The sequence below is a fragment of the Microtus oregoni genome, unplaced genomic scaffold, assembly GCF_018167655.1.
Source record: "Microtus oregoni isolate MIOR12 unplaced genomic scaffold, Mior012 000013F_ref0000133, whole genome shotgun sequence".
Taxonomy (NCBI): Eukaryota; Metazoa; Chordata; class Mammalia; order Rodentia; family Cricetidae; genus Microtus; species Microtus oregoni.
The window spans coordinates 24042462-24059011 of record NW_024543072.1 but is presented as its reverse complement, the minus strand read 5'-3'; the positions used below and the strand labels follow the sequence as shown (position 1 = coordinate 24059011).

Sequence of the window (16550 nt, the reverse complement as noted above, 5' to 3'; positions counted from 1 at the left end):
GACCTACCTCCAGGGACTCACTTCCTCCAGTAGGAGCCACCTCAAAGAAGTTCCACAACCTCCCCAAACAGTGTCACCATCTGGGGACCAAGCATTCAAACATTGTGGGGAGCATTCCTATCATTCCTATTCAATCGAAACTACTCCACTAAAATCCTTATAGCAGAGAATCAGGAAAGATTGAGAGCATCCTGGGTGTATTGATTACAGTTCATGGTTCAGTTCCGTTTGGTTGAAAAAACAAACCTCGGTTTTCTGCTGCTACACTAAGGCTACCCACCCAGAGCGGTGAGTGCCTGCCTACCGGGCAGGCCTCAAGCTCCCCCTGTAAGAAAGCCCAGGCACCTTCAGCTTGTGCTCCAGGGGGGGCCTGTGCTCTCCTGGATCTCGCCCTGCCTGCCCCGTTTTTCCTTTTGTCCCCAGATCATCTGGCTACCAGGCTGCCCTGTTTAGGTACTGAGGAGTTCCATCTGGACGGGCGTCTATGTTTCGGTGCTGAGGAGTTCCATCTGGACGGGACGGTTCCTGCTTCTACACTGAAGAGTTACACCCAGAGAGTCAGTCACAGCAAAGACTGGACCAAGACACCAGGCCTCTCCTGGCTCCATTTGAAGGAAGAGATGGGAAGGCGCCAAGGCAAGAATTCCTCCAAAAACCTGAAAGGCAACATGACATCACCAGAATCCAGGGATACCGAAATAAGAAGAATTGTACACCCTACTCTAGAAGAATTAGAAGAAATCGACTCAAAAGTGAATTATATGAAAATAATAGAAGACCTTAAACAGGAGGTGAAAAACTGCCATAAACAATTAGAGTTCACAAACAAAAAGGTAGAGGAAATGAATAAATCACTCAAAGATACCCAAGAAAACCAAGAGAAACAAGAAAAAGCAATCAAACAGGTAAGGGAAGCAGTTCAAGACTTGAAGAATGAAATGGAAGTAATGAAGAAAACACAAACCGAGGGAAGGATGGAGATGGAAAATCTGGGTAAACGAACAGGAACTACAGAGACAAGTAATACCAACAGATTATAAGAGATAGAAGAAAGAATTTCAGACACTGAAGATACCATAGAGAAAATAAACAGACTGATCAAAGAAAAAAGGAAAACCAACAAATTCTCATCACAAAACATTCAGGAAATCTGGGACACAATAAAAACACCAAACCGAAGAATAATTGGGATAGAAGAAAGAGAAGAAGTACAGCTCATCGGTCCAGAAAATATATTTAATAAAATTATAGAAGAAAACTTTCCCAACCTAAAGAAGCATATTCCTTTGAAGGTTCAAGAAGCATACAGAACACCGAAAAGACGGGACCAAAAAAAACATCTCCTCGCCATATAATAATCAAAACACAAGAAATACAGAATAAAGAAAGAATATTAAGAGCTGCAAAGGAAAAAGGCCAAGTTACTTATGAAGGTAAACCTATCAGACTTACACCAGATTTCTCTATGGAAACAATGAAATCCAGAAGGTCCTGGATAGAAGTACTGCAGAAGCCAAGAGACCATGGATGCAAGCCCAGACTACTATACCCTGCCAAGCTTTCGTTCACTATAAATGGAGAAAACAAAATTTTCCAGGATAAAAATAAATTTAAACAATACGTAGTCACAAATCCAGCCTTACAGAAAGTAATAGAAGGAAAATCACAAACCAAGGAGTCCAACAATGACCACAATAACTCAAACATCTAGAGACCCTTCACCAGCACAACTCAAAGAAAAGAAACACACAAACTCTACTACTAAAAAAGTGACCAGAGTTAACAACCACTGGTCATTAATATAACTTAATCTCAATGGATTCAACTCAGCTATAAAAAGGTACAGGCTAAGAGATATGATACGAAAACAGGATCCAACATTCTGCTGTTTACAAGAAACACACCTCAACCACAAAGACAGGCACCTACTCAGAGTAAAGGGATGGGAAAAGGCTTATCAAGCAAATGGACCTAAGAAACAAGCAGGTGTGGCCATACTAATTTCTAACAAAGTTGACTTCAAACTTAAATCAATCAGAAGAGATGGAGAGGGACATTTTATACTCATAACAGGAACAATTCATCAGGATGAAGTCTCAATCCTGAATATCTATGCCCCTAATATAAAAGCACCCACTTATATAAAAGAAACATTACTAAAACTCAAAGCTGCCATCAAACCGCACACACTAATAGTAGGAGACTTCAACACTCCTCTCTCACCAATGGACAGGTCAATCAGACAGAAACCTAACAGAGAAATAAGAGAATTAATGGAGGAAATGAATCAAATGGACTTAACAGACATCTATAGAAAATTCCACCCAAATAGGAAAGAATGTGCCTTCTTCTCTGCAGCTCATGGAACCTTCTCAAAAATTGACCACATACTCGGTAACAAAGCAAACTTCCACAGTTACAAAAAAATATTCATAACCTCCTGTGTCTTATCAGATTACCATGGATTAAAGTTAGAATTCAACAACAATGCTACCCCCAGAAAGCCTACAAACTCATGGAAACTGAACAATCAACTACTGAACCACACCTGGATCAAGGAAGAAATAAAGAAAGAAATTAAAGTCTTCCTTGAATTCAATGAAAATAAAGAAACAACCTACTCAAACTTATGGGACACTATGAAAGCAGTCCTGAGAAGAAAGTTCATATCACTAAGTGCCCACTTAAAGAAAACAGAAAAAGCACACATTGGAGACTTAACAGCCCACCTGAAAACTCTAGAAAAAAAAGAAGCAGACTCACCTAGGAGGAGTAGAAGACTGGAAATAATCAAACTGAGGGCTGAAATCAACAAAATAGAAACACAGAAAACAATCCAAAGAATCAATTAAACAAAAAACTGGTTCCTGGAGAAAATCAACAAGATTGATAAACCCCTATCCAAACTAATCAAACGGCAGAGAGAGAATATGCAAATTAATAGGATCAGAAATGAAAAGGGGGAAATAACCACAGACAGAGAGGAAATTCAGAGAATCATTAGATCTTACTACAAAAGCCTGTATGCCACAAAACTGGAAAATGTAAAGGAAATGGACAATTTTTTAGATAAATACCATATACCAAAGTTAAACCGGGACCAGGTGAACAATCTAAATAGACCTGTTAGTTGCGAAGAATTAGAAGCTGTTATCAAAAACCTCCCTACCAAAAAAAGCCCTGGACCAGATGGTTTCAATGCGGAATTCTACCAGAACTTCCAAGAAGACCTAATACCTATACTCCTTAATGTATTTCACAATATAGAAACAGAAGAGTCATTGCCAAATTCCTTTTATGAAGCTACAGTCACTCTGATACCAAAACCACACAAAGACTCAACCAAGAAAGAAAATTATAGGCCAATCTCACTCATGAACATCGATGCAATAATCCTCAACAAAATACTGGCAAACTGTATCCAAGAACACATTAGGAAAATTATCCATTATGATCAAGTAGGCTTCATCCCAGAGATGCAGGGCTGGTTCAACATATGAAAATCTATCAATGTAATTCATCATATAAATAAACTGAAAGAAAAAAACCATATGATCATTTCATTAGATGCTGAAAAAGCATTTGACAAAATTCAACATCCCTTTATGATAAAAGTATTGGAGAGATTAGGGATACAAGGGCCATACCTAAATATAATAAAAGCTATATACAGCAAGCCGACAGCTAACATAAAATTAAACAGAGAGAAATTCAAAGCCATCCCACTAAACTCAGGAACACGAGAAGGCTGTCCACTCTTGCCATACCTCTTCAATATAGTGCTTGAAGTTCTAGCACTAGCAATAAGACAACATAATGGGATCAAGGGGATTCGAATTGGAAAGGAAGAAGTGAAACTTTCGTTATTCGCAGATGATATGATAGTGTACATAAGCGACCCCCAAAACTCCACCAAAGAACTTTTACAGCTGATAAACAGCTTTAGTAATGTGGCAGGATACAAGATCAACTCCAAAAAATCAGTCGCCCTCTTATACACAAAGGATATGGAAGCAGAGAGGGAAATCAGAGAAGCTTCACCATTCACGATAGCCACAAACAGCATAAAATATCTTGGGGTAAATCTAACCAAAAAAGTGAAAGATCTATTTGACAAGAACTTTAAGGCATTGAAGAAAGAAATTGAAGAGGATACCAGAAAATGGAAGGACTCCCTTGCTCTTGGATTGGGAGGATCAACATAGTAAAAATGGCAATTCTACCAAAGGCAATTTATAGATTCAATGTAATCCCCATCAAGGTCCCATCAAAATTCTTCACAGATCTTGAGAGGACAATAATCAACTTTATATGGAAAAACAAAAAACCCAGGATAGCTAAAACAATCCTATACAATAAAGGATCTTCTGGAGGCATTACCATCCTTGACTTCAAACTCTATTACAGAGTTACAGAGCTAAAGTAATGAAAACAGTCTGGTACTGGCATAAAAACTGAGAAGTCGACCAATGGAATCGTATAGAAGACCCGGATTTTAACCCACAAACCTATGATCATCTCATTTTCTTCTTTTTTTTTTTTTTTTTTTTTTTGGTTTTTCGAGACAGGGTTGCTCTGTGGTTTTGGAGCCTCTCCTGGAACTAGCTCTTGTAGACCAGGCTGCTCTCGAACTCACAGAGATCCGCCTGCCTCTGCCTCCCGAGTGCTGGGATTAAAGGCGTGCGCCACCACCGCCCGGCTGATCATCTCATTTTCGATAAAGGAGCTAAAATATACAATGGAAGAAAGAAAGCATCTTCAACAAATGGTGCTGGCATAACTGGATGTCAACCTGTAGAAGAATGAAAATAGACCCATATCTATCACCATGCACAAAACTCAAGTCCAAATGGATTAAAGACCTCAATATCAGTTCGAACACACAGAACCTGATAGAAGAGAAAGTGGGAAGTGCCCTACAACAGATGTGCACAGGAGATCGCTTCCTAGTTATAAGCCCAGCAGCACAGACATTAAGGGAAACATTGAATAAATGGGACCTACTAAAACTGAGAAGCTTCTGTAAAGCAAAGGACACTGTCACTAAGACAAAAAAGGCAACCTACTAACTGGGAGAAGATCTTCACCAACCCCGCAACAGACAAAGGTCTGATCTCCAAAATATATAGAGAACTCACGAAACTAGACTTTAAAATGATAATTAACCCAATTAAAAAATGGGGCACTGAACTGAACAGAGAATTCTCAACAAAAGAAGTTCAAATGGCCAAAAGACACTTAAGGTCATGTTCAACCTCCTTAGCAATCAGGGAAATGCAAATCAAAACAACTTTGAGATATCATCTTACACCTGTCAGAATGGCTAAAATCAAAAACACCAATGATAGCCTTTGCTGGAGAGGCTGTGGAGGAAGGGGTACCCTCATCCATTGCTGGTGGGAATGCAATCTTGTGCAACCACTTTGGAAATCAGTTTTTCGGTTTCTCAGGAAATTCGGGATCAACCTACCCCTGGATCCAGCAATACCACTCTTGGTAATATACCCAAGATATGCCCGATCATATGACAAAAGCATTTGTTCAACTATGTTCATAGCAGTATTATTTGTAATAGCCAGAACCTGGAAACAACCTAGATGTCCTTCAATGGAAGAATGGATGAAGAAAGTGTGGAATATCTACACATTAGAGTACTACGCTGCGGTAAAAAAACAATGACTTCTCGAATTTTGCATGCAAATGGATGGAAATAGAAAACACTATCCTGAGTGAGGTAACCCAGACCCAAAAAGATGAACATGGGATGTACTCACTCATAATTGGTTTCTAGCCATAAATAAGGGTTACGGAGTCTACAATTGGTGAACCTAAAGAAGCTAAATAAGAAGGTGAACCCAAGGAAAAACATATAGTTATCCTCTTGGCTATGGGAAGTAGACAAAATTGCCGGGGAGAAAAGTGGGATCTTGGGGGTGGGGTGGGATGAGGGTAAGGGGAGATGGGGAGAGAAAAGTGAGAAGGGGAGGATGGGGGAACTTGGGGAAACAGGATGATTGGGATAAAGGAAGGTTAGATAGGGGAGCATGGAAGCACAATTCTTAGTTAAGGGAGCCACCTTAGGGTTGGCAAGAGACTTGAACCTAGAGTGGCTCCCAGGAGCCCAAGGCGATGTCCTTGGGCAGCTGAGGATAGGGAACCTGAAATGACCCTATCCTATAGCCATACTGATGAATATCTTGCATATCACCATAGAACCTTCATCTGGTGATGGATGGAGATAGAGACAGAGTCCCACACTGGAGCACTGGACTGAGCTCCCAAGGTCCCAATGAGGAGCGGAAGGAGGGAGAAGATGAGCAAGGAAGTCAGGACCACGAGGGGTGCACCCACCCACTGAGACAGTGGGGTTGATCTATTGGGAGCTCACCAAGGCCAACTGGACTGTGACTGAAAAAGCATGGGATAAAACCGGACTCTTTGAACATGGCGAACAATGAGTGCTGATGAGAAGCCAGGGACAATGGCACGAGGTTTTGATCTTACTTAATGTTCTGGCTTTGTTGGAGCCTAGCCAGTTTGGATGTTCACCTTCCTAGATATGGACGGATTGGGGAGGACCTTGGACTTTCCACAGGGCAGGGAACCCTGACTGCTCTTTGGACTGGAGAGGGAGGGGGAGAGTAGTGGGGGGAGGGGGAGAAGGGTGGGAGGAGGGTGGGGAATGGGAGGCTGGGAGGAGGCAGAAACTTTTTTTTTTCCTTTTCTCAATAAAAAAAAAAAGAAAAACAAACCTCGTCTATATTTCCACCCTTCTACATCCATGAAAGAAAAAAAATGCTTCCTTATTTGTCCCAGATGCCATTTCAAAATCCATCCCAACCCAACGATAGAGACAAGCATCAGCAATGATTCAGAGTTCTTACAAGAGAAGAAATCCGGCTGTCATCCTTACGTAGGTTCTTCACTGTCACGATACTATTAAACTTGAGTTTTCTTCCATAACTTTTGGTTTATAATTAACCCGCAGGGCCACATGACCCCAGTAAATTGTCAGGTTTGAGAGACACCACATTAACAGCAGATGGAACCTGAAAATTCTGAGAATATCTCTTCCTAGAAAAATCTCTATGTCAAAAACAAACAAGGACTGGAACTGCTGATTGAGCAATTACCAATCCCTTGAGAAACTTGATGTATGTTTTCAATTACACAAGAGTAAACCAAGAGAAACAGGCACTGGGCAGTTCATTTAGTAAAGCACTTCCTAATCACTCTGCTCTAGATCCTTAGCACCCAATTCAAACTTGTACCTCCAAAGGATACTAGCTCACAATCAGCAGAACTCTAACTATTAAATCCACAGATGCCAAGGTCTTGATAACCAAGCAGTCTGAAGCTCATTGACCCACACACTCGTTTACCATAGGCTGGCACAAACCGGTGGGAAAGTTATGACGAGACCTTGTGTGACAGAGCAGTAGCCAGGCCCAGCACATTCACCAAGTTCGTGAGCTATGGAACTTGGCAAGTGACGCATTTTTTTTGCATCAATAATAGCTTTACGTCATGTAATATCATTTAACTAAAATGTTTTTTTTAAACATTGAATTATCAAAAATATGTTTGAGCTATATGTTGCCTGATACCAAGCTCTTTCCAAGTCAGGGGTATTAGGTATTATGTATATATAATTCTTTATGCTAAATATATATTTATATTTATGTTATACACATACACATATATATAGTCAAGAATAAGAACTGGAACCCACACCCCTGCTTTTTCCAATCCTAAGATCTCTAGTCAGACCAAGATATAAAATTCTATTTTAAGTGCTACTAATAAGGGCAAAGGGTTCCCAGTGATGGAAACTCCCATTTGTCTGTCTCATTCTCCCAATATCATGAATTTTTATAACACATTGACCAGCCTTGGAAAGTCCATTATGGTTACCTGTATGAGATGGATGTAGGTCATCAAATACCGAAATCATCATTTCATAAATGTGTCCTGCTGCAACCACCTCTGGGCTTTCATAATTCAGCTCTTTGGTAACCTTCCAGAACAACATTATTTTAGAAAAATAGAATCAAAATTTCATTAATCCATTTTACACGTGTGTGTGCGTGAGTGCACACACAGGCACACACTATAGCTTATGTATGGCAGTCAGAGGACAAGATGAAGGAGTCCATTCTTTCCACATTGTAGACACCTGTGATAAAACCCAAATTGCCAGGCAGGTGCCTTAACCTAACGGGCCTCTCAACTGGCCCAAGAACCAAAACTTTTCATGTATATGCTTTTAAAAGTCAGTCCAGAAAAGTGCCTATGGCCGTTTGTATTTCCTAGGGATGACATCTCAGGATACCTGAGTCTGATACACGTAAGCCAGCATTTTGGTGGAACATCAGGATGCCACAGACTCCCTCCCAAAAGCTTACTTTTGAAGGAAATACTTCAGCATGGAAGAAGATACAGATCATAACCTGAGCTGCATGCTAATTGTGTTGCTGCAAGCAAAAGAATTGACTGGAATCTTACGAGATTTGGTTTTCTCTTCTAGTGTGCAGATGTGTATGCGCACAAAACACTCATCTACATAAAATACACCAACAAATAGATAAACGAAAGCTATTCCTGATATAAAATACTACTTCAAAGCATTTCTGAATACTGTTAGGTTTCAGTTAGAGCTATCGGCATGGGCGGTGACAGTAAGATATCAGAAACTTGAAACATCTACTGCAGTAGTATTAGCCTGAATCTCAGTGTAGCAAAAATAAATGAATCAATATGGCACAAGAATTCCAGGTTCAGAAAGAGCTTCTCTTTTTTTATATTTTATTTTATTAACTTTTTTTCATTTATTTTGCATACCAACCACAGTTTCTCCTCCTTCTTCCTCTCCTGTTCCTCTCCCCCGCCCCTGACTCCAATCTAGTCCCCTGCCCATCCACTCCTCCTCCATCTCCAGTCAGGAAGGAACAAGATGGAAAAGTTTCTCTTTTTAAAATTCATCATATGGTTCATTCAACTGTTCAGGGAATTATCCTTAGTATCCTCTGTGAACCAAGTAGTATAGCACATTTTGGTTCACAAATGATAACCACTTAGAAATGTGTGTAAACCTTGCAATCTAATAGGATCAATAACTAAATAGTTGTAAGTGTAAATTAAGTGTTTTCATAGGTGGCATGCAACCTGCACTGTTTGATGGTAGGAGATCATTCTTAGGAATAAGTGGCATTTAATACCTATGTGGTAGACATGCAAACACAGAAGTCACTTAGAGGTAGGCGATGGATAAAGGCATTCATTCAGCTACAGATTAAGCTTGTGTGAGCACTCAAATCTTAGAATATTGCTTACAAATCCCCCACCTTTATCCAAAATTCCATTTTACAGATGACAGTTTGTGTTTATATTGCAAAATGAGTATCAGCCCAGTAAGCAGCCTAGTTCTGTGCCCAAGTTCCCAAATGTCATATGCACGCAGGAACTTACTTGTAGCTGTGGAATTTGTCAAGAAAATTTGGGGTTAGGATCAGAGAAACAAAGGGCTCTCCTCTGTGGGTCTCTCAGTCATGTGTTTCTGGCTAAGAGCAGGACTAGGTAGATTGAGGGTAGTTGGTAATAGTGGAGTAAGGAGCTTCCAAAACTAGCTCCGACTGAAAATAATGCCATGGGAAATGGGGGTTATGAAGAAGAATTGCTTCTAAGGCTGAATCATGTGTAGAGAAAGAAAAAAAATCTGGAGTCTTCATACTCTTCCAATAGAAAGTTTGACTCTCTACAAGAGGAGCTGACATCAGTTACTTTTTTGTGCCAGGAGAGCACGCCATTGTCACATACGCTGTCAGAGAGACTCGCCTCCAAGGAAATCAGCATGTGTTTTAGCTTCTGATTTCCCAAGTTAAATAGGAAGTGAATTATTTTGTGCTCATTATAATATGGAGAAAATGATAGCAGGAACAAGATGGTTAAAAAACGTGCCCAGATGCCTTCTGGCAAGACAACAGAGGGGCTCAGAATTCTCTACTGTATCAGGTTGTCTCCTGTTCCTATTGATTATGACCATTTTCTTGGGAAAGCACTCTGGAATGACAGCCACAGGGGCTCACCTGAATGAAATTCTCAGCATTCGGCACTTGCTCAAATAGTTGTTCAGAGCCTACTGGGCCAGAGCTTGGTGCATAATGAATTGTGTCAGGAGGCTTGTCAAGGTCGTGGCACGTGAGCTTTGCAATTATTGTGTCCTTGACGATCTCTTCCTTGCCTGTGTACCTGTTTAATTGTTCAAAAAGAAAAATCGGTTTAGATGGGCATTCTCTTACAAGGTAATGTTTTCTCGGTAAATATCCACTAGCTGTGATAAGGTCTGCATGTGTGCTTTGTCCATTCTGCTGCAGACAAGCCCTCTTTTTTTTTTTTTTTTGATTTTTTGAGACAGGGTTTCTCCGTAGCTTTTCGGTTCCTGCCCTGGAACTATCTCTTGTAGACCAGGCTGGCCTCGAACTCACAGAGATCCGCCTGCCTCTGCCTCCCGAGTGCTGGGATTAAAGGCATGTACCACCACCGCCCGGCCTGCAAGACAAGCCCTCTTTAGAGCATCATTTAGGTGACCATTTCCTAGCCGCTTCCTTCCTGCACCCAGTTGGGTATTTCTTTGGGAAAGAAAATTATCAAGGCCACCACATCCTTGGGGAGGGCCTCAGTAGGAATCAACTCATTCTCTGGGATTGCTCTCCTCTGCAACATCTGGATGATGGATATGGTTTGACTCTAAAATGATCTCCACAGGCTTGCGTTTCAAACACCAGGTCCTCTGCTGGTGGCCCTCTTCTTGGAGGCTGTAGGACATAGGGCTAGCTGGAAAATGTACTTCTCTAAGGACGGGTCTTGGAAACTTAAACCCCACTTTATTCCTTATTTCTGCCTTGCTGTCTGCTTCCCTGTCCACATGTGAACAGCACAGGCCACATGCTTTCCTTCCCATGGACTGTAGAGCCCGTCTATGCCTTCCTTGTCATGATGCATTTGAACTGTGAGCCCCAATTCATCTTTTCCCCCTTCAGTTGCTCTGCTGGGCATTTCTCAAAGCTATAAGAAAGGAACAAATACATGTGACGAAAGGGACCGAGGGTCCTAGCCATCCTATAACCACAGTAGATTGTCTCACCTTTCTATGCATCCACCCACTTTGGATTTCACTACCCCAGGTGATCAGTCTTCAGCTTCTAAATACTACTTATTATGCAATGGCTGATTTAGTTCTTTCCTTTTTAATTTTATTTATTTGTTTGTTTGTTTGTTTATTTGTTTGTTTATTCATTTAACATACCAAACATCATTCCCCCTCCCTCCTCTCCTCCTATTCTGTCCCCAGGACGACCCCAGCTAAGACTCCTAGCAATAGCGAAGAGGGTGCCTGAACTGGCCTTCCCCTGTCCTCAGATAGGTGACTACCCTATTGTGATCATAGAGCCTACATCCAGTAACTAATGGAAGCAGGTGCAGATATCCACAGCCAATCACTAGTTCCCTTTAATTAGGATACTCCCCTGTCTCCTAAAACATGGCAGCAAGGACTTAAGATCATGTCTTTGGCATTTTTCTCTCCGATCTTTTTTTTAGTTGTTTAAAATTTTCAATGTTGCTTTACAAATTTTTGTTCTATGACCCTGATAAGATAGAGCCCCATTACAGCAAACAAGCAGAGCAGAGCTACAACAGATGACAGCCTAGAGTAGGGCTTGGTTAATTAACTATGATCTTCCTGGGAGAATAAATAGGAACTAGCAGAAGGAGAAAATATTGGCAAATTTCTGTACCAAATAGATTCCAAACACAGGCTGTATTTGTATTTGTTCTTTCTAACAATGAAATGTTGGATACTGCTGTTAGCTCTACTGGAGAATTATAACTGGGGCCCCAACAAGACTGCGTGGGACAGGAAGTAAGACTAGGTTTTATCTTTCATTAGCTTGTCAGGAATATGTTTAAGAAACAAGGGCACAGTTTCCCATATATAAAGAGACTTACAGAGGCTCATACAAGAGCTTTCTAAGCCTGACCCCAATAGAACAGGATGTGTCAAAGGGGTTTTACAGGAAATTAAAAATCCTCTGCATGGCAAAGGAAACCATCAGCAAAGCAAACAGCCTACATGGCAGGAGATGCATCACACAGGAGGCTATATCTAGAATATAACCCTGAAACAATAGTGCAAAAATTTTTGCCAATCAGGACATAGGCTAATGAGTTGAACTGATGGTTCTCAACAGAAGAAACACAAATAGCTGATGTATATTTCTTATAAGCTGTTAGAAGCCTTGTCCACCAGGGAAATGAAAGTGAAAACTATTTTGAGAAGGCTGTATCCAAGGAAAACAATGATAACACATGCTGGGAAGAATATGGGTAAGGGGACTCACTGTTCACTGCTGCTGGGAGTGCAAACTGGTATAGTTACCATGTAAATAAGCATAGAAGCTCCTGTGACCCAGTCACACCACCTCTGAGCACACACTCGACGATCTCTATATCCTACCACAGAGTTACTTGCACATCCATGGTGTGGGAAGTCCTTCTCTGTTTTGCCTTTATTGGTTAATGAATAAAGCTGTTTCGGCCAGTGGTTTAGCAGAATAGAGCAAGGTGGGAGTTCTAAGCAGAGAGAGGAGGAGGGAATAGGCGGAGTCAATGAGGTGCCATGTAGTTGCTAGAGGAGAAAGACATGAGCTGCCAGCTGAAACCCTACCAGCAGGTCATGAGTCTCCTGGTAAAATATAAAATAATAGGAATGGGTTAATTTAAGATGTAAGAGATTGCTAGGAATATGTTAGAGTCATTGGCCAAGCAGTGTTATAATGAATACAACTTCTGTGTGGTTATTTTGAGTCTGGGCAGCCAGGAATGAAGCATTAGCCTCCACCAACACATCCAGATTTATAATAGCACTCATCACAATAGTTAGAAATGAAAGTGGCATCAATGTCCATCAACTAATGAATGAACAATAAAAATGTGGGACACACATATGCACGAGGGAATTTTATTCAGCTGTAAATAAAATTACATAAATTTCAGGAAATAGATTAATATGAATATTATTAAACTAAGTGAGGTAACCCAGTCTCAGAAAGACAAATTCTCTCTTTTGAAGCTTCTAGTTTCTAATTCTTAAATGAGAGAGTGAGTGTAGGTATAGGTTGACGTGGGATTCCCCTCTGTATGTTGTGATTACCATTAGTGAATAAAGAAACTGCTTTGGACCTATAGCAGGGCAGAACTTAGCTAGGTGGGAAAACTAAACTGCTGGGAGAAAGGAGGCAGAGTCAGGGAGAAGCCATAGAGCCGCTGCCAGAGATAGACATGCTGAAGCTTTGCTGGTAGGCCACAACCTCGTGGTGATGCACAGATTAATGGAGATGGGTTAAATTAAGATGTAAGAGTTAGCCAATAAGAAGCTAGAGCTAATGGGCCAAGCGGTGATTTAAATAATATGGTTTCTGTGTGATTATTTTGGGTCTGAGCTACCTAGCAGCCAGGAACCAACAAGCGGCCTCCTTCAGCAACAGCTCATGAATTGAGAGGGAGGCAAGAGAGGCAGCAGGTCCTAAGAAAGGAGAGGGATAGTGGTATAGACAGAAAAGGTGGTTTCTCAGGCAGATGGCAGGGAGTGAGGGGAGAAAAAAGAACAGAATAGTTACACAGGCAGCAATATAAACCTTTATGCACATATCAAAATCCAGGAATTCTACATCTCAAAATGTTTTCACCACTTGCTTGGCATCAAACCTCATGAACTACTTCACCGCAAGCCTTTGCCTACCCCATCGGATCATTTTTGCTTCCATTTAGAGAGATTTGAATATGGAGATCCACCATACTCCCACTTAGAAAGGTACGCAATGCATGATGGAGGAAAAATGTTACATTCTTTAAGCCAAGGACAAACGCTATGTGCATGTGTATGTGGGTGTGTGGATTCATGTGTATGCACATGTGTGTTCATGCATGAAGGCCAGAGGACAAGCTCGGGTAGTATTCCACAGGGACTGCCTACCATTTTGTTTGGTTTTTTGTTGTTTTGATTTTTTTTTTTGATGGAGTCTCTTGCTGGTCTGGAACTTACTGAGTAAACCAGGCTGCCTGGCCAGTGAGCGGGCCTGAAGGACCTGCCTGTTTCCACTTCCCCAGTGCTGAGCATACAAGAGCTTGTTACCACACCTCACATTTTTATGTGTGTTGCGGACACTGAACCCAGCTTCCTGTGCTTGCAAGGCAAGCATTTTAATGAGACATGCTCTCACCTCAGGAATGACATCTTTAACCAGAAACTTACTCCACTGAGTAAGGAGGGTTTCTGGTAAAGCTAACAGATGTATAAAAAGAACCATTATAAGATAGCATCGCTCAGCACTGTGCGGAAGCAGTACCAGAAATTAGCCCATTAATTCCTCACAACCATTCTTCAAGGAGTTCTATTAGTAATCCATTTACAAAGCCAGGAGTAGAGTCACTTTGATCTCAGACCCCACCTGCAGATCTCAGAAACTCGGCTTTCGGTCATGAACAGAAACAGCAGGCCATTCGCGAGGACTGTTTCTGAGCAACCAACATTTAACTTGATGACGACCGAATGTCAGAGCCAGCCAATAAATCCAACAGTCCTTGTTTTTTCTGGGCCCACTCTGAGTTCTTGCTTACCTAATCAGATACTGATCACAGAAAGGCGAATTGTCGTTAATGCCGTGAACATAGGTAGTCACCAGAATGGTTGCACACCTCTGGTCACTGTCGCATGCCTTAATGGAGAAGGACAGAGCATGTGCAAAGCCAGTTTTCTCCACATCGAGACGGGTGGTCGTCACCACGGTCCCTTTCTCTGTAACGAAGCAACAGTCTTGCTCAGAATGGGCTAGATTGTCATTTTCAAAATTACTTCATTACATGTCTACACAAAAAAAAATAATAAAGCAAAAAGTATGCCCTGTCCAACAGAATTAAGGAGCTGACTCAAAGTGCACAATACTGTTAAATTATTTATCACTGAGATGCACTATTAATCATATGATGCTAATGGATAGGATAACAAAATTGTTTGGCTTAAGAGAATAGAGAAGGCGCTCTAGAAGAAACCCTTCTTCTAGGCCTTGAAGGTTATGTAGCAGAAGAAAATATCAGGAGATGGGAGCCGATTTCCACCAGAGAATGATCTAAAATAATCCTGAAAACCCCACCAGAACATGGCTTTCTCTCACTTAACCATCACTTAAATCCAACAAACATTTTCTGAGTGTCATCTATGCAGCATGAAGTGTGGCAGCTACCGTATTCAACATGATGACATAGAATCTCCATATTTATGGAATTTATATTCAAAGCTGGGAGACAGCCCTCGACACGCGCAGAAAGACAAAAAGTTCAAATGATGTTACTATGGAAATGGGCGCTATAATGTGATTTTTACAGATAATAATATCTAACGGTCAGGTGCTTAGAAAACACAAGGGAGCAGTCTCAAGGCAGACGGTCTACCTGATGGCTCACAGCAAGAGGAAAAAGAAGAAAGAATCTGGGTGGCATAGGAGATGCTTGGGGAGGGCGCTGTGGGTGGTTGAGAACAAGGCAAGGGCCAGAGAAACAAGACCTTGGTGATAAGCTAAGAAGCACTGACCAACTTTCAAGTGCAGAAAGCAAATAGAGAATTTTGCACCCAATCTGAGTCTTGAAAAAAGCATCACTGGGTGCTCTATGAAGATGCTTAGCAGTTAACTGGGAAAGAAGCACCCCAAAGAAGAGGCCAGGAAGAATTGGGGATGAGAACATGAGTGTAAGCAGGTTATTTGAGAAGCAATCCAGGGCAATGTGACATGGGAAAGAGGCCCAGAAAAAAAAAAAAACGCTCTCAATAAAAGAGCATCATTAAGACAGCCACTGCCATTGGCCCAAGAGCTTCACATCACTGAGGAATTCCAGGAGCCAGAGTAGATCATACTGGCAGAGAAAACATCTGGAAACTTTCTACACCAGGCCCTGAGTGCAGACTTTCTCCAAGTCCAGCCTGGGACTTGTGAGAGAGAAAGGGAAGTTGAAGCTGTCAGATCCCAAGTAACCCCCCAAGCAAAGCACAGATCCTGAAGGCTGGAATCAACCTTACTGCACGGAGCTGCTATGTGTCGAACAATGACCACATTTGCTTCAACGGTGACCTGCATTTGTGCTAAAGATAACCCAGCACTGTCCTCCACTCAGCAACTCTAAACACAACAAAATTTGCCTCCCACCACCAAGACTGAATGGACAAAGAATAAAAGATTAGCTCTAACCAGTCAAACCAGCTTCTCCCTCACAAACATTTGGCCCTGAAGTAGAGTGGAGCTGAGTTGGGTCTAAGGATACCTGCTAAAGGGCACATAAACTATAGAGTTAATAAATTCATAACAGGCGTGAAGAGACATGGATTAGCAGAGGAGTCAGTGGGATGCTAGCCCTGCAGAACCATTCAGTGGACATTTCCAAACCGTCCAAGGGATGTTTCCTGGTGGGGTTTTAGTCTTTCTACCTTCCCTCGAGAAACT

At 41.4% G+C, this 16550-nt stretch overlaps 1 protein-coding gene across 1 annotated transcript in view; it reads right to left on the bottom strand.

The window, feature by feature from the left end:
- Positions 1-16550, bottom strand: part of LOC121455385 (cadherin-related family member 3-like) — a 91333-nt gene that overhangs the window by 22080 nt on the left and 52703 nt on the right. The window contains exons 9-11 of the mRNA XM_041663046.1: positions 14677-14854; positions 10086-10248; positions 7915-8017 (exon numbers count right to left, since the gene is read on the bottom strand). Of these exons, the coding sequence (XP_041518980.1) occupies positions 7915-8017; positions 10086-10248; positions 14677-14854 (444 nt within the window). The remainder of the gene's footprint in view (positions 1-7914; positions 8018-10085; positions 10249-14676; positions 14855-16550) is intronic.